Raw genomic sequence first — 21,105 nt, 5'->3', positions numbered from 1 at the left:
AAAATATATAAGGAACTCATACAACTTAACAAATGGAAGACAAACAATCCAATTAAAAAATGGACAAAGGTCCTAAATAGATACTTCTCCAAAGTGGACATACAGATGGGGAGACATATGAAAAATGCTCAAAGTCACTGATAATCAGAGATGCAAATTAAAGTGACAATGAGGTGTCACCTCACACCTGCCAGAATGGCTATCATCAGCAAATCAACAAATGACAAGTGCTGGTGAGGATGTGGAGAAAAGGGAACCCTAGTGCACTGCTGGTGGAATGCAGACTGGTGCAACCACTGTGGAAAACAGTATGGAGTTTCCTCAAAAAATAAATATGGAACTCCCATTTGACCCAGTGATCCCACTTCTAGGAATATATCCTAAGAAACTTGAAACACTATTCAGAAAGAATGGATGCACCCCTATGTTCATAGCAGCACAATTTACAATAGCTAAGGTCTGGAAACAGCCCAAGTGTCCATCAGTAGCTGAGTTGATAAAAACAAAAGCTGCGGCACATTTACACCATGGATTACTATGCAGAAGTAAAAAAGAAGGATTTTTAATCCTTTGAGACAGCATGGAGGGACCTGGAGAGTGTTATGCTAAGCAAAATAAGCCAGTCAGAGAAAGCCAAGTATCACATGATCTCACTTATACATGAAATCTAGTGAACAAAATAAACTAATGAACAAAATAGATCCAGAGACACAGAAGCATGCAACAGACTGTCCATTCTCAGAGGGAAGATAGGGGTGGGTTGGTGGGAAGAGATCAACCAAAGAACTTACATGCATATATGCATTGCCTATGGACACAGACAATAGGGTAGTGAAGGCTGGGGTGGAGGGTGGGTTCAGGTTAGAAGGGGTGAATGCGGGAAAAGGGGGACATATGTAATACTTTCAACAATAAAGATTTTTTTAAAAAAGAATATAAAAAGATAACCACCAGAAAAAGAGAAAATATTTGCAAATCATATATCTGACAAGGGACTTGTATTCAGAATATACACAAAGGACTCTTACAACTTTAGATAGAAGGCAGATAAACCACTTTAAAAATGGGCAAAGGATTTGAATAGACATTTCTCCAAAGAACATCTACAAATAGTCAATAAGCTCATGAGAAGGTGTTTACCATCATTAGCCATCAGGGAAATGCAAATCAAAACCACACAGAGATTCCACGTCACACCCCTAGACTGAACAGATCAGAGGGACAGACAGAAAGAGGGTACCTTACCAGGGTGTAGACTTCATGTGTAATTCACAGTTCTCTCCCTGGGACGTGAAACATGAAAAGCTTGTCAGTGATGACAATTCAGAGCCAAGTGATCCCAATCAAAGAAGTGTAGACTCACCACACTGTCCACTTCCTGACTTGACTCAGCTCACATGTGTGCATACACACATACGCTCACATGCACACATGCATGCACACACATGCTCCATCCCCACACCCTCTTCCAGACCTGACCCTCCCTATCTTCCTTAATTTGGCCTCTGTACCCCCTCTATGGCTCCACACTGCAGTCCAGCATTTCCTACCCCACCGGACTCCTCTATCCTGCCTGAGGGACCCCATGAGTCACCTTCCCCCAGGTGTCCCCAGGCTCTTCCCATCTTCCTGCCACAGGAGCTCCAGCCTAAGCTGCTCAGGCCCCTCCCCAGACCCAAGCCCTCACCACAGGCAGAGTGACCGCCTGGCCATCGGCGAGGCAATCCAGGGGCTGGCTGACAGGGCTATTCTTCCTGTGCGCACCGCAGCAGCAAAGCTGGAAGGAGGAGTGGTTCTGTGAGTGGGGTGGGGGGCTCCTTTGGTGACCCTCTGCCCCAGTCCCCCCACGCCACTCCCTGACGCCGCCTTGTACCCCACAGCTCCATTGTCTTCTGGCCACGTCCGCTTGCATCTGGGACTGGAAATACTTGGGGTAGTGGAAGCAGGCGGGGTTTGGGCAGCAGGGCTCTACGTATTGCGGGATGCGCTGGGTGTGCTCGAAGGACTCCGTCACTGTTACCAGGAGGTCCTTCCCTGGGAGAGGAGACAAGAGGGCTGAGACCCCCAAAAGCCTCTCACTTCCCCCATCCTCACTTGGCCCAGTTAAAAGCACAGCTGGAGGTGCTCAGGACAGGGGTTTAGAACTACGTGGGGACATGGATTAAAATGCCCCAGAGTCTCATTCGGTAGGACAGGGCCAGCCCAAGGCTTGCATGTGATGCTGACAGATGAGGTCCCCAGAAAGCCCTCTGAGGTGCCGAGTCCTCCGAGGTTCCGCTTCTCCTACTGCAGTGAAAGCAGCCCTCACCACACCACCAGTCTGGGGGAGTGGCCTCTTCCTCCCTTCCTCACCCATGTCTGTGGGGCCGTGCTGCTCCCCTCTCTTGGGACAGGGCTGGAAGTCCTTGCATGGGCGTCATGGGTGGAGCCGTGAACAGGAGAGTCTCATGTCTATGGATCTCTTAGGTCCCTGCCAGCTACCAAATGCTAGGACTCTCTATGAATTGTCATCTCGCCAGAGGAAGGGGCACAGCCAGAGGGACCCTGGGCACTGTTAGGGTCCGCCCACCCCGGTGCTGACCACTGCACCAGGTCCAGCAAAGCCCTGGCGTGGCAGGGGTATCGTGCAGACCAGTGTGAGCAGTGCTGTGCCACTGACCCCTGACCCACGGTGCTTGGCAGGCCCGGGAGGCTCTGAGGGTTACGTTGGGGCCTGGAAGAGCATTCCCCTTAAAGAGGGGTGGGGGATGGGGACACAGGGGCTCACAACCCCTGAGGGTGAGGCGGTACTGAGGCATCTCCCACCAAGCTCTTGGTTCCCCGGCTAAGCCCGGGGCAGCTGGCAGGGGTGGGAAGCAGCCGTCCCCCCAGCAGGCAGAGGCAGTCAAAGGACCTACTTCTCCTGCTCTTCCTCTGCCTTCTGGATTCTGCGTGAACCTCCAGGCGGGAGACTTGTCGAGCCTGCAACAAAGAAGCGGGGGGCATCCCTAGCACAAGCCATCCCAGGCCAGGAAGCCTGGTCACCTGGTCATTTTCTGAACCCAATCAACTCCTATCACCTTACTCAGAGACTGCATATTTGAAAAGGAAGCTCTCCTGAGAATTCTAGGGCTCATTTCTGCCAGATAGAGGGTGGAACCCAAGGGAACCTTCCTCTCTGGGGCTTTGAAAGTGAGGAACTTCCAATGAAAGAGCCTTCTCAAGAGGCAGAGGCCGGTCAAATGCCTCCACCACAAACTCCCAAAGACTGATTTTTGGGGGAGAGATTTTGACTCCTGGGATTTTAGATGCATCTAATTAAAACGGCTGTATCAACAGCTGAACTACGGGACCCTTTTAATCATGAGCTTGTGCCTGTAGAGAGATGGGGGTTGGGAGGAAATGGAACTGAGACTGATTCTGGGAGAAGGCTGCTTCCCAGGGGGCTCTGGGACAGGGTCCCACTGGGCTCAGTGTTCGCTCCCACAGTCTGTTCCCCTGAGAGCAGCAGCCCCTTGTGGCCTCTGGAGTTACAGGAACCTGGAAGGACAGTTACCACCAGCACGCCGTTGGTGATGAGGGTCTCGGGTGGAGAGGGACTGAAAAACAAAATGAGAACTCCTGGTCAGTTATATCAGTCCAAAGGTGACAAAGGCCGCAATAGGGTCAGTATGAGATAGCAGAGCCTCCCTGGTCCTAGTGAAAAATACTGGCCTAAGAAACCTTAGATGCGTAAATTGTCAAGGAGAAAACTAGCATATGTTTCCAATAGAATGTCCAGACAAAAATAGATTTACAGGTTAGTAGGAGTAGAAGAAGGCAGTTTGGGGATAAACAGGCTGCAGGAAAAGTCCAGACCACCAGCTAGAGCAGATGTAAATAGTTCTGGTAGAGAAACTGGCCCGTTCTCCGTTCTGTGCTTTATTTCACTTATGTGTGTAACAAACAGTTCTGACCCTGGCAGAAAGGGGCCTGGTGAACAAGAAATGTCCTTGTGCTATAGAGCCCAGCGCTTATGTCTCCACGGCACCACTTAGCAGCCCACTTAAGCCCAAGGTGACTGTCTCCAGATCAACTCTAAGCACCAACTTTGACATGTGTCATTTTGCAGGCCGCTTTCTAATTCAGCTGAGGATACCCACCCTAAAACTCTGTCAAATCAAGACCTGGAGAAGAGAGCCCAGATTTTCTTTAATGTGAAACAAAGTTGATTTGAAGTTGTCATTCTGCTCTTGATGGGAAATGAAGCCCCTCAAATACTGCGATTCCTCACTTAACGTCCTCGAGGGGTTCTTGGAACTGCAGTGTCACAAAACCAGTTTTAACATAGGCCAATGGACACAAATAAGAGTAAAGTTTCTATATCAGCTCATCATCACAACGAAATGGCAAATGACGTTGAGACATTATCCGAGGACGTGCTGTAGATCCAAGAGCCCCTAGCAGAGGACCCTCTGAGTGGAATGGGACAAGCCCTCTTGTTCTAGCTCATTCCTCTTGTCCTCCCCATCCCTGGCTGATCATAAATCCAGGGGGCGCAGCTCTGCCATGGTTACGAAGAGGGGAGCAGCCAGCTGCCCCATCACAGGGCACACTGCCGTCCTGGGCAGGCTTGTCCCCCTGGGCAGGGGACCTGCTGCCCTCCCTTACTGCCCCTCCCCTTCCTTCACTCTCTATCCGCTTGTCCTTCCTACCTTTCAGCTCTGTGTCCCCAGTTCCACTGAGGCCGCAGCATAGTCAGACCTCCAGGACCCTGGATCATTCTTCTCATTGAACATGATGAGAAATAGTCCACATGTTGGGTCAGAGCCTCCCCTTCACTTGGTTCCAGAGTAGACCACAGAGGGGGACAGGAGGCAGCATATGCTCTAGGCCAGTGATGGCGAACCTATGACACACGTGTCAGAGGTGACATGCGAACTCATATTTTTGGTGGATTTTTCTTTGTTAAATGGCATTTAAATATATAAAATAAATATAAAAAATATAAATCTTTGTTTTACTATGGTTGCAAATATCAAAAAATTTCTATATGTGACATGGCACCAGCGTTAAGTTAGGGTTTTTCAAAATGCTGACATGCTGAGCTCAAAAGGTTCGCCATCACTGCTCTAGGGCCTAGACCAAAGTTTGGGGGAGTTTGTTCTAACAGTTCTGGGTCAAGGAGGAGACCCCTTAGTCCTGACCTCTTTCTCTGCCTGGCCTCAGTAAGCCCTGATCACTGTGGTGGCAGGAATTCTTCCAGAGGCCACTCTCAGGAAGGCAGGGGAGCTAAGGCAGGGGGCTGGCCAGAGTATTAGATCTTTAAAGCAATACTGGTGTCAGTACAACAGGATGAGTAGGAATGGGACCCAGGCACCTACAGTATTTAAAGGCTCTCAGTGATTCTAATACACAGCGAAGAGTCTGAGGTGAGTGCCAGGGGAGAGAGTGGAAGAGGGGAAGACAGCAAATGAAATACAACTGAAATGCAACTAGGAGGTCAGGACTGTGGGCTACTCACCTCTCCTCCAACAGGAACTCCACCTCCAGCTCCTCCATGCCCTGTGGGGGAGGGAGGGAGGGCAGCTGTGAGCTGCGAGCTGCCCCAGGAGCCTCTGTGAACCTGCCCCATCCTTCCCACGAAGCTGTCCCGCTAACATGGAGTGGGGGCAGCTGCTCCTGGCTCTTGTCCTCTCTACCTTCTGCTGTCCCCAAGTCTTTAACAACAAGCACATTGCTGACCACGCAGGGGAGGGTCAGGGTACAGAGATGACCCCCAACCCCAGCATGAAACTCTTATACCCAGAACATTTCCCTTTCATCTTCCATCCCATTATTCTACTTCATAATGGTCTCCTGCCTTCCCCAAGGGCTGTGCCAGGGGAAAGGGAGAGCTGTGATATGGTCCCCAGAAAGTTCAGCTCTGAAGGGTAGGGGCCCCGTCCCTGCCGGTCCACAGTGGGCATTCAAGTATTTGTTGAATGAGTGAATCTATAACATTCGGGTCCTTTCCAGCTCAGACTTTCTCTGACTTGCAGATTTGCCCTCCTTACTCTCCTCTGTCCTGGTCCCCTGGGGCTCTCCCAGCAGCAGGACCCGAGGGAAAAGAAAGAGGAAAGGGAATCAACACTATTGCATCTCTGTTCTGTACTGTGACCAATGCTAGGTGCCTTAGCCACGTTTTCCCAGCTAAGTCTCACAGTCACCCTGTGCGGTAGGTACTAATATCACCCTTGTATGGACAAGGAAAAAGAACTCAGAGGAATTCAATAACTTCCACAAGGTCATAAAGCTAGTAAGCAATAGCGCTGGGATTTGGATCAGCAGTTATCTTTCTCTGACTTGGCCGTTACACAGAGAGGAACCCATGGAAAAGCATCATGGGAATGACCAGCTGCACCTCTGGAAGCAGGAGACTGAGGGGCTTGGCAGCTGTACCGACCTCTGGGTTGAGTGGGAACTTCACATGGGTTTTCTTCCTGAAGCAGAGCTTGGTGAGGTCATAGAGAACTGTCAGGAGATGGTCATCTGGTGTCACTGCATCTTCATCGCAGACGCTCAGCTCCAGCACATTCTAGGGGAGAACGCAGGGTACAAGTCTGGTTACAGTGACTGCACTGACCCATTGACCCATTCTCAGGACAAGGGGCCTGACCTCAGTCCTAGCCAGGAGGTGGGTCTGAGGGACAGGGGCCAGCACGAAGGTCCCTGCTCGGAAGTGAGACACATTTGTAGGGAAATGAATTTAAAGAGGAAAGCGTCTACTCCAACCTTTCAAACTCTCTCTAAAACCTTCCTGCCCCTCTGCTCTGACTCCCCCTGTTGGAGGATTTTGCAAGCTTGGCAGGGGCCTGTGAAGTGGGAGGGATTTCATTTTACCTGGAAGAAGAACAGAAGGGCAGAGCAAGCAAGACTCCTGCCAGGATATGGAATGTATTCAGCACCAGGGCCTCAGGAGCTGAAGACAGCCCCTGTGGTGTTAGAAAACCCAGATGAGGGAAGCTAGCATGTTAACATCCAGGGAGTGTTGTGCCAAAGATCATAGGCATTCCGATGCTTGATGGGGTTGGAACTCCATTCTTTGGCTCACCAGCTCCTAATGAGATCTCATGGAGGGCCCCAAGGCAGCATGTCAAGAGTTGAGGACCTACCCCATCATCTGACTGAACTCTGAGGTCAATGGTCTCAGGTAACATGGATTAGCTTCTGAGGCCTCTTTTTCTAAGGATCCTGGGAGATGTGGGCAGCAACTGGGTTTGCCTCTTTGGTCCCTGTTTGGTGGACATGAGGTGGTTCTGGGGGTTTGCAACTGAATGAGATCTGTGACCTTGTAATTACTAGAAACCCAAGTATGTCCAGAACCAACCCAGTAGCCCCCTAGATCTTTAGACAAAGGAAGCCCAAATTCTAATTTCAAGATGGCCAATTGAGCCCACACAGAAATCTCCTCCTTTTGCCAAAACCACATATATGATAGATATGTTTCAAACAATAAATATAAAAAGTACTTGTCATGAACCAGAACAGAAATGCCTAAACTGTGAAAGCAGGAAGCTGGCTAGAGCTCCCATGTCTCAAGTGTTCAGATGGGTGATGCCTCCATGAAGAGGCGGAGTTTCTCATAAGGAGCCCTCCGCCAAGGCTGCCATGACTCAGGGCGCTCAAGGGAGAATTCTCCCGCAAGGAGACGGGAACTCTACATAGGGTCACCATATATCTGAATAGGACCAACACCATGAAATAAATCAACAAATGTAAGCACACACACACCCAAGGAATTAGAAAGAATAAAGCAATCTAAGAAAAATTATGATAGAGAAGGCCCTCTGGATGGAATTAGACTGACCTTGGGCCTAATGACTAGAATGGCTTTTCTCTTTGTGTATTCTCCTGCTTGCAGTATGTTCTGGAAAGTACTGGAAACACACTCTAGTTGGGGACAGGAGACACCCAGTTCCAGACACAATTAGGTAGAAGGACAAGAGAGACAAGAAAGAAGGTGAAAAGATAAACAGACTCAGAGAAGGACAAATATGAGACAGGCTGAAAGGAATGGGTGAGTAGGAAGACAAGTCAATAGGAGGACAGAAGTAGGCAGAAAGAAAGATAAATGGGCATACGAAGGACACATAAGCAACGAGAAGGATAAGTAGGCAAAGAGGGGAGTAGAAATGCAGGCAGGGCAGATAGGTGCAGTCCTCCACATCTCACCTTCACTTGGCTCTGGATCTGGAAGTTGAAGCTTTCATTCCACTCCGGGTTTGGGCAGTTGGAGATGGTCCTAGTCCTCAGCTTCTTGTGAGAGGCAGTAGGCAGCCAGAGGCTCACATAGCAGTCTGTCTGGCTCACTGTCCAATGAAGACAAGGGTGAGAGGGAGGGGTGAGGTGCCAACCCAGGTCCAGAGAAGAGAGTGCAGAGTCAGAAGGGAACTTCAGGCAAGTCACTTCCAGAGCAAGAAGGCCTTGTCTCAGCTTCAGGTCCTCTCCTAACTCATCAGTCTGACTCTGCAGAAGTTTTTGTTCCAGAACCCTAAGACAGTCACAAACTGCAGGCTAGACGTTTCACATAGATGGACACAGGTCTCACTGACTGTTCTCATGGACACACACGGCCTCTGACTTTTGTCAGAAGCACCCTGGCTCTCGGGTTTGGGACAAGGCATGGCTGCACGCTTTTCTCTCTGCTAGGGAAAGATCTGGAGGACCAGCCCCAAAAGGTCCAGTTTACCTCTTGCATTAACCCAGGGCCCCAGGGGGACCAAAGTAGGGCTCAGCTCTTCCTCTGGGCTGAGGAGAAGCAGGGATTAGAAGGGGCATAATCTATTGTGAGCCAGCCCAGAGGACCACAGTGGGAAAGGGCTTGGGGGGAACAGCTATTCAGTAGGATCCAGGAGCAGGGACCACCATCTACATACAACTACATGCCTCAGCTGCCCCTGCTGGGCTCTTCATACCTACCCTTGTCTTCCAGCATGAGGTGTGTGACCCAAGAAACCGTCACATGGAGCCACATACTTTTTCCCCATTTGAAATGCACAACCCAAGTGTGCTGATGCTGGATGTGCTCTGAAGAAGAGACAAGGGCTGTGATCCCAATAAGCCCTCCCAAAGTGGAAGAAGGCCTCCCAGGTCTCTTGGCTGGAGCGCCAGAAGGCAAAGGGCGAAAAACAGCAACCCAGCCTGGTTCCCTCTTCCCATTCTACCTGGGAGGAGGGAGAAAGAGGTGCCATGCGTGCCCCTGTTACTCTCCCGGCAGCCTGCTGGGCTAATTCCCAGGGCTCACACCAGATGCACAGAAAACGAGTAAAGGCAATAGCTTCCAGTGTCAGAGAGTCCTCTAGAGGTAAAGATGGTGTGGGCATGAGGGTTCTGTACTGGTAAGACTGGTCCAATGGTTGTCAGTGATGTTCTGTGAGAATGGAACCAGAGGTGTGTATCCCCGGACTGACTTATTACCACATTGCCACCACACTGAGGACTTTACCAGAATTCTCCACCAGGGATTGCATCACAAGCACCCCTAGCTTCTGATTTTAGCCCCAATGTCTGGTTAACCTCTGAGGGCTTACTACTCAGTGAATTGGAATTTGCAGCCCTCCTGCCATTGAATAAGGGTGAGATGACACTGTCCTTTATATGTCATACTCATCATTTAATTCAGACACAAAGAATGACCAAAACCCAACAGAATAAAAAAAAAAATAATGACCCCCATCTCCCCTCTGTGGCCAATCCGCTGCTTACTCCTCATGGCCAACTCTGGTGTCCAGGCCAGACACCAAAGACTGTCCTTGACTCTTGCATTGAGTCGATTTAACTCCTTTGATTGCTCCAGCCCATCTACATCTCCTTCCTGGCACTGCCACTGCCTTGGTGCAGGCCACCTTCATCTCTGCTGCCTCTTCCCCACTAGGTACCCTGTCTTCTGTCTTCCTCTACTCCAGTCTTCTCTCTCAAGAGAAACCAGAGGGATCTTTGTAGATCAGACAATGTCACTCCCCACCTGCCCTCAGGATGGAGTCAACAGGGCTGCCCTGCCAACTTCCCCAGCTTCAGCCTCATTTATCCACCCTCCCTACAACCCAGCCTGTGCCCTGCCCCCAAACACACACACATACACACGCACACACACACATATGTATGTACACACAGAGGTGCTCACACTTGCATTTGAGACTCTAGCAAAACCCAATCACTTGTAGGTCTCACAAGGTGCCATACCGTTTTGTCATTCCTTCTGCCTAGAATTCCCTTCCCTTGGCTAGTCCCTTTGGGTTTCAGAAGGAAACTCCTCTGGAAACCTTCCCTCTTCACCTGGAGCCCCCTGCTCTTCCCCTGGCAGAGCACTGGCTGACACTGCACCCAGAACACTGGCAGGCCCGGAAGACCATGTGTCAGCGCTTACGAGATATTCGCTGAGTAAATGAATGCATGCAAAAGCCCAACTTCCTGCTATTGGGCTATCCCAGTACCCCAGATTTCCAGGCTGAGTCACCGCAGACAAGCATGAAAGCTGCCGTGCCTAATCCCTCTGCCCACAGGGAGCCTCCCTGGGATCTACTCAGCCCTCCAGGGCCCCTCCCAAAGCTTTTTCTGGATACTGGCCATCCTCTTGGGCCTGTAGCCTTCTCCTTGGTCTGCCTTCTGTACGCTAGAAGCCTACAGGCAGCAACCCCACCAACTGCACACCCATTTGCTTAGCATGACATAATGGACCCTGTAAAGGCCCCTTTCCCCCTAAAATCCCTTTGCTATCTCAGTCCATGCCTAAAATTCTCCCGTTAACCCATTAAATAAAATCTCAGCACTTTTGGCTTGGAAGAGACAGGGCTGATCAGACACCCACACTTCAAGCGTAAATTTGTTTTTCAGTCCTTGTGCAGGGAGCGGTTCCCACCCCCACCCCAACAAGGCGGGAAGGAGGAGAATGCAACCCAAAGAAGAGGTAATCGGGGAGGGAGGGGTGATGGAGGAAATCCGGTCCGGCCCAGATGGCAGGTGTCATTAGCTGACTGTAAGGACAGGGAACATCATGTCTGCCAATGGAGAATAATGGTTAAGCAACGGTGACCCAGTTCTGAAATTCCAGGGACTACAGGGGATTTCCTAGGCATAGATTGGTTCTAATCCTCTGGGAGTGACAGAAGGCTTGGTCATCTGATGACATGTATCCTTTCCTGGAAGGTGGGTGGCAAAAGTGATGCAATGATCTCCAGAGATGCTGAGAACACTGTCTTGCTAATACCTCTGCAGATACCTGCCTCACATCCCTTGGGGTGCTGGTTTGCATTTTAATTTATTTTCCCAAGGGGAATAAAAACATTTTATAGCTAGGAGGCTTCTGGGCAGACTCCCTCCCAGTTCTGGCTAAGGTGTGAGCGGCACGCTCCCTGACAAGGGGGGGTCATCGCTGAATCTCATCCCTCAATCTCATCCTTTTCAGGCTCCTTGAACTCTTGCAAATTTAGACACACATTAGAGGTGGAACCAGAGAGTAACGTGCTTTTGATACAGGCCAGAAGGGAACAATTTGGGGCCAGGGTAACTCAGGACCTGGAAGGCATCGGGATAGTCTCAAATCTCACCCGGCAAGGCAGCAACAGAGCCCAGCCATGGAGACTAGACACAATGTCTCCGGGCTGGCACCCAGGCACCATGCATGCCCAGCCCTGCTCCTCAGGGGAAAGGAAGAAAAAATCAACAACTAAGGGTGCTCAACGGGGGCCAGGTACCCTCAAAAGGCAGCCTGTGTGCCCAGGCACATGTGGGGAAGGGAGAGACGGGGTTGTGGAGCCAGACCTCAGCTCGTTTCTTTGGCTGTCTCCTCCTCCATCCCCCTACCTCTGGCAGGGGTGTGACAGGGAGAAGACAGAAAGGCTCTGGACACAGGTATAGGCAGGGCTGGGACAGACACACCCAGAGAGGAGTGGAGGCCGGTGTGCAGCTGCGGGTGTGGGAAAGCCGAGGCTGTCCTTGAGGGGAGTGGAATGAAGTGTGGCATGGGCAATAGAGGTGAAAGAGGCAGCCAGACCCCAAGCCCGGGGGACACTTCCAGGCTCCTCGGATCACTCCTGGTGGGCTGGGAGACTTTGAGAAGCCCGAGGAGAAATCCCTGGCCCTTGGCTGGCCCTGTCCACAGAGCTAGGCCCAAACTAGACTCTGGCTCCAACTGCTCCTGCTGGAATGGGCTCTGGACACTCACCATCCAGGGGGCTTGGTCTGAATCCTGTCTGATCCCTTTGCTTTCTCTAGGGCTCCAGGGCCCTCCCTCCTCTACACTCAACCCTGCACAGCAGCAGCAGCGACAGGACAGCTTCCCAGCAAGTGTCTCAGCTCTGGCCACCTGGGCTCCAGCACAATCTGCATAGGAGCCCTGGGAAGTCATGCAATTCCTCCTTCAAGAACTCGGGCGCCACATCGCTTAGATGCTGATCTCTCCTCTGCCTGGCTTCCTCCCACTCCACCAATGGCCCGGCCTCCTTCTCCTGGCTTGCCCCCTCTACTCCCCAGCTCTTCAGACCTGGGATCCAACACTTTCATTAACCCTCATGTGCAAAATGGGCTTCACAGCACTACCCTCAGGTTGTTCAGAGGAGCAAATGGTGTTTGGATGTCTCGCCTAGGCTGGCCCCCGGCAGGTGCCTGGGAAGACATTCCCCTCTCCTCGTCAGGATGGCCCCTCTCCAGACTGGTCTCCCTGGGCCTCTGGATGCTCACAGCCTGCCCCTCTCAGACCCAGGTCCCCAGTGCAGACTTCCTTAGCTACTGGCAGTTTTCATTGTCCTCCTCTGGGTCTTAATTATGTAGTGACAAGGTTAGAATGCCATATTCTATGACTATTCTATATTCACTTTGGGCAGAGATGTCCCTAGCTTAGCAGCTCAGTTGGTTAGAGTGTCACCCCAATACACCAGGGTTACGGGTTCAATCCCCAGTCAGAGTGCATACAAGTATCAACCAATGAATGCATAAATAAGTGGATCTCTCTCTCTCTCTCTCTCTCTCTCTCTCTCTCTCTCTCTCTCTCCTCCCCTCTACCCCTTCCCCCTCTTAAATCAATAAACAAAAACTTTTAAAAAGTATCATGGCTCTGTGCATTCTCTGCCACTCTGAGTTGAATCCCGGGGCAGTGAGAGTATAACAAAGCTTTGGGGAATCCTGCTGGCTGTTGGGCCATCCATGTAGGGTCACCAGTGAGTGGGATAGCCCCTCAGCCGTGGGGCCTTGACATCAAGCTTTCTCCTCTTTGAGGGAAGATGGGGGAAGCATTGGAAGGGCTTTTGGCTCCTCTTATCTCTTGAAATACCACCCAAAGCCAGGCATGGGGGAGCAGCCTGCTCACCCAAATGCTGAAGCTAGAGACTTCCCTGGGCTCCCATGGCCTAGGCATGCTGCAGGGGCTGGGAGGAAGGGGAAGTTAAGGCCGCAAGAAAACACTGTATAAGCAGCCCTGGTGAGTCAACCACACCATGGGGCTGACCTGCAGAACTGGGGCTGTGGGGCTTCTGGCTCGGACCCTAGAACCCAATATGGTAGTGAGTCCTGAGGAGGAGCACTAGGACTAGGCTGGCAGCTGGTCCAAAGACTCCTACGGGCCTCTCCTTCCCTTTACCCCAAACAGTCCCTCAACTCATGTAGAGCAAGGAGTGCCCAGTGTGGGAGACGCTGGCGCTCCTGGAAATGGATACCAGGAAGAGGGCAGTGGAAGAGAGTGAGGTGACAGGGGAACCATGGTAGTGCCAAGGTCACAGCTAATGGGAAAGGCATGGAAATCAATAGAAACTCCAAAGTCTGAAATACACACACACACACACACACACACACACACACACACACACACACGTATGCACACACCATTTCTCCATCCAGACCCCACAGGCAGAGAAGGAGGAGGGAAGTGAAAGGAAGATACTCACCCATGTCGGCCTGCCGGACATTTCTCATCCGGATGACCCTCACTGTTAGCAGGTAGCATGGAGACAGCCCCTCCTGTGGATTGAGAAAACAGTGGACTCACTATCAAGACAATGATGGCAGGTGGCCTTGATGGAGAGCAGCTCCAGCTGCCCATAGGCTCCCACTGCCTGGCCTCCAGAGGCCTCCCCAGTCAACCCACACTTCTGGGCCCTGGAGGACTCTCTGGTCCCCAGGGGATCCCAGGCATTGAGATAAGAGGTTTCCTCTTAACCCCACTCTGAGTGAGCATATCTGGAAGAGGGACAGTTTCATGCCTGTTCTGTTCATGTCTTTCCTGCTTGAATCTAGGGATTTGAAGCCCTTTCCATAAAAGTTTGGCTTAGATGAGTCTTTTTTCCAATCCACTCCCAGCCTGTGCCCACGGTAGATGCCACTGAACTCCTCCAACTCACTTAGCGACTATATTTATAGAGGCCTCTGAACTGGAACCTTTACACTACACATAGTCCTCTCTGTGTTGCTAAAATCACTCTATACTTTTTAAGAGGATACAATTCCTCTCTATTTAAAATAATATTAGGGTTTTGGAAAAACAAAAGTATGAAGAAAAAGAGTACCCATATCTTACCAGTCAAAAATTATCATTAAAAATTTTTATCGTTATAATAATTATGTATATGTTCAATCCAGACTGTCCACTGATAGTTCATCTGTCTTGACTATTATCAGAGACTAGAGGCCTGGTGCACAAAATTTGTGCATGGGTAGGGTCCCTAGGCTTGACTGGAGATCAGGGCCAATCGGGGCCTTCCTTTTCCCCACCCCAACCCCCCATCCCCGCTGCTGGCTGCCTGCTGGGGCCTTCCTTCTGGTGGTCAGTGTATGTCATAGCGAGCAGTAGAAACTCCTGGGGGGTTGAACTCCTGAGGGGACAATTTGCATATTAGCCTTTTATTATATAAGACTAGGGGCCCGGTGCACGAAATTCGTGCACTGGGTGTGTGTGTGGGGGGGGGGAGTGTCCCTCAGCCCAGCCTGCCCCCTCTCACATACTGGGAGCCCTCAGGCGTTGACCCCCATCACCCTCCAATCGAAGGATCGGCCCCTTGCCCAGGCCTGACGCCTCCGCCAGAGGTGTCAGGCTTGGACAGGGGACCCCCATCTCCCCCGATCACTGGCTCTGGCCCCCACCCAGGCCTGAGGCCTCTGGCCCAGGAATCATGCCTGGGCAGGGGACCCCCATCTCCCTCTGATCACTTGCTCCACCCCCTGCCCAAGCCTGACGCCTCTGACCCAGGCTTCAGGCCTGGGCAAGGGGACCATCATATCCCCCCAATCCCCAGCTCAGCCCCCCGCCCAGGCCTGATGCCTCGGCCAGAGGAGTTGACCCTCATCACCCTCTGATCACCAATCACCGGATCGGCCCCTTGCCCAGGCCTGAGGCCTCTGCCAGAGGTGTCAGGCCTGGGCAGGGGAACCCCAGCTCCCCGTGGTTGCAGGCTCCACCCCTGCCCAGACCTAACGCCTCTAGCCTAGGCGTCCGGCCCGGGCAGTGGGGACCCGCAGCTGCAGCAGCCCCGCGATCATGGGCTTCGCTTTAGGCCCAGGCAAGGGACCCCTAGCTCCCGGGACTGCCAGCTTCAACCGTGCCCAGCTCCCATCGCTGGCTCCACCCCTACTTCCTGCTATCACTGGCCAGGGCGGCAAAGGCACCTGATTCTCCGATCATGGCTGGGGGGCAGGGCAAAGGTGGCCCCGGGGCCGCCTTTGCCCTGCCCCCCAGCTCTTAGCTCCCCCCTGGGTTTCCGATCACTGTCAGTGGCAGGGGGCTTCTTCCTGCTTTCCCTTTCGCCTCCCTGCATTGTGCCTACATATGCAAATTAACCGCCATCTTGTTGGCAGTTAACTGCCAATCTTAGTTGGCAGTTAACTGCCAATCTTAGTTGGCAGTTAATTTGCATATAGCCCTGATTAGCCAATGAAAAGGGTATCGTTGTATGCCAATTACCATTTTTCTCTTTTATTAGATAGGATAATAATATCTGTAATAGCTAGCATCTATTAAACACTATTTGTCAGACACTTTTCTTTGTTTCTAATTATCATAAAACCTTTGTAATAGAGGTGTTGATACATATATACTATAAAATTTGAAATATAATTGACATATAACACTGTACTAGGTTTAGGTGTACAACATAATGATTTGATATGATCACCACAATAAGTTTAGTTAACATCCATCATTGCACATAGTTACAATATTTTTTACTTGTCTTGAGAACTGCTATCTTTTTGATGTCTGTCCTTCCAGCCTCTCCTGGGGCTTAATTTTAACCAGCAACAATAGAATGATGACTGGGAAGGCTGTTGCTTAGCCGCTGAGAGAGATGTAAGCCAATTTGAGGGTCTCTTTCTCCTCTCTCCCCAACAGCTGACTCAAAATCAGAGAATCAAAGCCAATCTGACAGTTAGTTTAAAGATTCCTTTTGTGAACACAGACAATAGGGTGGTGAAGGCCTGGGGCAGGGTGGGGGTGGGGTGGGCTGGAGGGAGTCAATGAGGGATAAAAGGGGGATATATGTAATACTTTCAACAATAACGCTTTCTATTAAAGATTCCTTTGGTAAGATTAGCTCTAAAATATTGACTATCTTCATAGTCAATAACATGCTCTAACAGGGTTTTGTTTGAGCTTTGTAACTTGGGCCAAAGGACACACAGACCACTTCTCTTCTGGTCCTAGAAATATGGCTGTGGCCTTTGTCCAGCCCCCTTCTGAGCACAGTGGGTTTCTTACTTCTCACTCCACGCCTGGGCAGAGTGGTATCATGGCCTGATCTGGTAAGGAAGGAGGAGTCAGCCTGCACCCAGGAGAGCAGTTCTGGCCTAGCCTGTTCCCACTGGCCCACTTTCTCAGAGGGCAACTAGAGGGCTCCAATGGGGAGCCGCCCAAGGCTTTAGCCAGGCAGGGGTCAGTCCTCAGGGTCATTTCATTGTGTTGAAAGGCTCTGGATTCAGGGCCATGGTCCTCTCGGCCATCACTGCCCTTCTCCTGCCTCCAGGAGGGGCGGTCCTTGGCCCTGCCCTGCTCTCTTGTGTCTTCTCCGGAAGGGAATGAGCCTATGTAGCTTCCCACAGGACCTCACTTGAGGTCTCCCTGCCTTCCAAGTAAAGGTCTCAGCTGTCATATACCCTGATGACTTCCACTGGCGTTGACCACTCAGCAACAGTAACCACATCAGCGACCACTGGCTGAGGGTCTGCCATCTGCCAGGTGTTGTGTATACAACTTCTACATCTGTCTTGCTCAAACAACACCCCATGAAGCCGTTGTTATTAGCCTCGCTTCACAGGTGGAGAGTCTGAGCCTGAGTCCTTTGACTCCAGGCACTCAGCTAGAATCAGAGGAGCCTAGCTTGAATTCAGTTCTAATTCTTAAAGCCATGTTCCTACCCATGACTATCCTGTCATCTCACCTGAAAGTGGCATTTGGCAAACATGAAGACAGGTGCTGCCCTTGGTCTTAAAATCTATTTTCCTGACAGATTCTTCTGTTTACCTTGAATTTCCCCAATGCCCCCCAAATAACCCCAAACTCTGACCATTTTCCCACTTGTGCTCAACAGACAGAGCCCATGGCCTCTCCTTTTTAAACTGCCAGGGAACATCGGAGCCGGAAGGGTTCTTGGAGAAGTTTCCATTTTCTAGCAGCCACAGAGGGCTCCTTGTGGTCTGCCTTGAGCCTCAAGTCACAACTTCTAGCCCAGGCATTTGCAAGAGAGACCTAATTTCAAAGGCCTCTACAAAGCCCTTTTCCATCTCCCAGCAGGGAGAGAGAGCCTGGCAGGTTGGAGAGAGAGCCCAGAGGAGGGAAGGAGGAAGGCAGAGAGAACAGGGCACTCAGGTCTTGGGCCCAGAGGATTCCAGGAACCAGGACTGTGAAAAATGACCTTCTCGGCTTAAAATGAGTATTTTGCTCCTGCTGTAATGTGCTCAGTTCGCATGGTGCTAGAGATAAGCAAAATTCATGGCCCCAGAGGCAATTGATACACAATAGAAAAATACAAAAGAACAAAGCACAGTGTCTGTGACTCTGCAGATGGGAATCAGAGATTAAGGAAAGCAAGTGTACGGGCAGCCATGGTGCTAAGGGTAAGAACTTCAGGGACTTGGATAAGCCGGTCCCTAGGACAGGATGCCCTCGCTGGCTATCAGGGTGAAAGTTGAAATACCTAACAACAGGCATGGCCAGGCACCGTGCCACCTGGGCTGCAGGCCTGGAGCAGGGACAGGCCTGAATCCTGCGGGTCATGGGGTGTTGGGGGTCCTGGGGTGAGGACTAGGGAGCACTCGGTGCGCTGGAGCACCAGGCAGGGACTCCGGCAAACGGCACAGAGGTGCATTTAACTGCTGTGTGGGGAGGACGGCTGGGAGCAGTTTCCTGGGCACCACTCCTTAGGCTGCAGACACACATGGCTCTGCCCCCCTCCCCGGTCCTGGTCCCTGGGGCTGATCTCACCAGGACTTCATTTCCCTCCAGGCTTCCTCGGGACAGAGGGCATCACCGGCTCATGGGGAGAAGCTGTAACCCCCTGACTCTCAGGAGAGGCGATCGTGCAATCCAGTGGTATCCTTCCCACCCCTCACTTTATAGCTGGACCGTCTGGCGGGGAGGCTGGAGAACACACTCCGTTACCCTCAGGGTGCGAGGCCTGGCGGCACTGGGTGCACTGCATCTGTAGCCTCCCCCTGTGCCGAGAAGGTGCTGTGATGCCCGCTTTGCAGAGAAGCCTGAGTTGAGAGAAGCTGCATCTCATGCTGGGCCACACAGCCCAGGAGTGACAGGACTCAGGCGCAGGTCTCCCGGAGTGCAGCCCCCTGGACGCCGGCCCTCACCGTGAATCCAATCCTGTCCCAGCTCATGCCCTACGCTAGTTCATAGCAGAGGCAGGAGTAAAACCCCCGACTCCCAATTCAGGACTCTCCTTACATGCCAAGAATGTAGCCACCGCTGCAAGTCAGACGGATGTTTAGTCACAGATAGTCACTCAGGGTCATGCTCCCAGGGGAGGGTGGGCGTAGGGAAGGGGTAGGTCCGATGCCCATCCTGGGGGCAGGCCTACCCTAACCAAGCCAGCCCACAAGGTCTGGTGCTAAAGAGGGGAGACAGCTCCCGTGGAGCCTGTGGGAACTCCTCTCCCCAGGGCTTCTCAGAGCAGGCCCGGCTGGTGATGCCATCTCCTCTGTCCCAGAGAGCTGGGTGGGTCCACAGTCCCTTTCGACACTGTCGGAGCTCCGACCAGCCGGGAGAGAGCTTCCAGGATGCGCAGGCCCTCCTTACAAGGACGCCATTGGGGTGGGGACTCTGTGGGGCCCATGGACACATCCCAGCTAGTTTGAGACCAGGGGTCACCTGTAAGGAGCCTGTTTTCTTTTTTACCACCCAGGCTAAGTGAGGGGTCAGGGCAAAAAGTCCCAGCTCTGAGTCATGGACCCTCCAGGAGCTGAGAAGGACAGACGCAGTTCTCTGTTGCTTCACTCCCCCTTCGGGGTAAGCTCGGTCCCTTCTGGGGAGGGACCCCACAGCCCAGCCCAGGCTCTTGGAGGCTCAGTAAGACTGGAGAGGGAGGAGCAAGTGCTGTCCTCCTCCTCCATGAAGCCTTCTCAGATCCACTCTGTCCCTTCCCAGGTAACATCCGCTTTTCATTTTCTGAGTTCTCTAGCCAGTTATTAGCTCTGCAAACCACAGATGCCGTAATGTGAAGGATTTATAAAGGTCTTCCTAGGATGCCAGTGAGGGCTATTTAGCTGCTAAGTAAAGTTTCCCCGAGGGCTGGGGGGAACTGTGGGTACATTCCTGAAGGGCAGCGGGGCACTGACATCACGCAGCACTGAGCTCCCCTCCTGGGCTCCTGGAGACTGATCAGGGTCTCCCTCTCCCCCCACCCCAAAGGACAAGGCACTTTCAGGGCAGCACTCATTTCATTCGGTGATTTAGCGTGGGCTGGGGGAAGGTAATGAGAAATAAGTTGCTGCTGACAGTCCTTGGCATGGCGTGTCTAAAGCAAATTACAAGAGTGAGATAAGAGAGGAAAGCCAGGGCAGAGCTGCTCCAGAGCCCTGGCAATCTGACCATGAACCTGGGGTCTTCCTGCCAGGCTGAGAGGAGCTGGAGAGACCCAGGAGTCTTGACTACAGACCCAGGTGGGAGCCCTCTTGGCCCACGTCACTGATCCTCACAAGACGTCACTCCGCACACTCACACAGCAGGCAGTTAGGATGTCCACAGGGCAAGTGCCTGCTCGCTGCTGGGATAGGCCAAACGTGGACCCACTCCTGGCAGTGCTGAGCACTGTCTACCTGGCTGCTGGCCTGGGCCCAGGATGGCCCTGAGCCACTCGATGGCATTTTGTCAAGCCGGTGGTACCCACAGCTGGGCCAACTGTCCCAGAGCCCCAGCCCCAACTGGGCCAGGCTATGCCCTTGGGTGCTAGATGGATGCTGCCCCAGCAGAGGAGCCCCATGTCTCTGGAGTCCACAATGCCCCCAGCCTCCCTGAGCCTGTCTCCTGCCCTCAGCTCCCGGCCCCACCTGCCCACCACTGCCTCCTCACCTCCAAGGCGCAGGTGGCTGAGGGTCTGTCATCTTCTGCTTGGCGTGGGTCTGGCAGGTAGTGGGAGACCCAGGCGAGTATCTGCTTCTGGAGCATCGTGGCGGCTCTCCAGCTGGGTGGTGAGCCTGGGAATTTATACTCTGACTCAGAGCTCCACCCTCTGGATGCCTCTTGGCATTGGCTGGGACTGCCCAGGGAGGGGGTTAAGGTGGATGAGCAGATAGGGAACCCTGGCCCACGCCTCTTAGTATCCTTGGTCTTCAGATCTTGGAAATGCAGGGACCAGCAAGGGGTCTGGCCCTTGGGTCAGCAATCTTCTGCCCCTAGAAGCTCAGAATAACCAGTTGTGGGAACAGAGGGTGGCAGGGAGAGGATGCTGACCCTCACAACTATAGGATAAGCCCCGTCTCTTCAGCTAATCGAAGTCCTGCCCCCGGGGGTGGGGGACAAGATGCCTGCCTAACTCTATTTAGTCCCATGGCTCGGAACCATAGGAGCTGTGGGCAGGGGCCTCATGGGAGGCAGGGATCATGGCCAGGGCTCCTAAAGTCAGAAGGTAAAGAAAGAAAATCGTTGTCCAAATCCTTGGCGAAGAGAGTTGGTCAAGGGCA

The 21,105-nt window shown here is 52.2% G+C and overlaps 1 protein-coding gene across 1 annotated transcript in view; it reads right to left on the bottom strand.

The window, feature by feature from the left end:
- PLA2G4E (phospholipase A2 group IVE) overlaps positions 1-20,598 on the bottom strand; it is a 40,212-nt gene extending 19,614 nt beyond the window's left edge. The window contains exons 1-10 of the mRNA XM_059704541.1: positions 20,495-20,598; positions 13,878-13,950; positions 8,173-8,309; positions 6,404-6,535; positions 5,483-5,523; positions 3,536-3,578; positions 2,898-2,961; positions 1,874-2,034; positions 1,688-1,777; positions 1,246-1,283 (exon numbers count right to left, since the gene is read on the bottom strand). Coding sequence (XP_059560524.1) covers positions 1,246-1,283; positions 1,688-1,777; positions 1,874-2,034; positions 2,898-2,961; positions 3,536-3,578; positions 5,483-5,523; positions 6,404-6,535; positions 8,173-8,309; positions 13,878-13,950; positions 20,495-20,590 — 875 coding nt within the window. The 5' untranslated portion in view covers positions 20,591-20,598. The remainder of the gene's footprint in view (positions 1-1,245; positions 1,284-1,687; positions 1,778-1,873; positions 2,035-2,897; positions 2,962-3,535; positions 3,579-5,482; positions 5,524-6,403; positions 6,536-8,172; positions 8,310-13,877; positions 13,951-20,494) is intronic.
- Positions 20,599-21,105: the final 507 nt, after the last annotated feature.

The sequence above is a fragment of the Myotis daubentonii genome, chromosome 1 (genome assembly GCF_963259705.1).
Source record: "Myotis daubentonii chromosome 1, mMyoDau2.1, whole genome shotgun sequence".
In the NCBI taxonomy this organism is placed as follows: Eukaryota; Metazoa; Chordata; class Mammalia; order Chiroptera; family Vespertilionidae; genus Myotis; species Myotis daubentonii.
The sequence above is the reverse complement of the archived record's forward strand: the minus strand, read 5'-3'. Positions and strand labels throughout refer to the sequence as shown.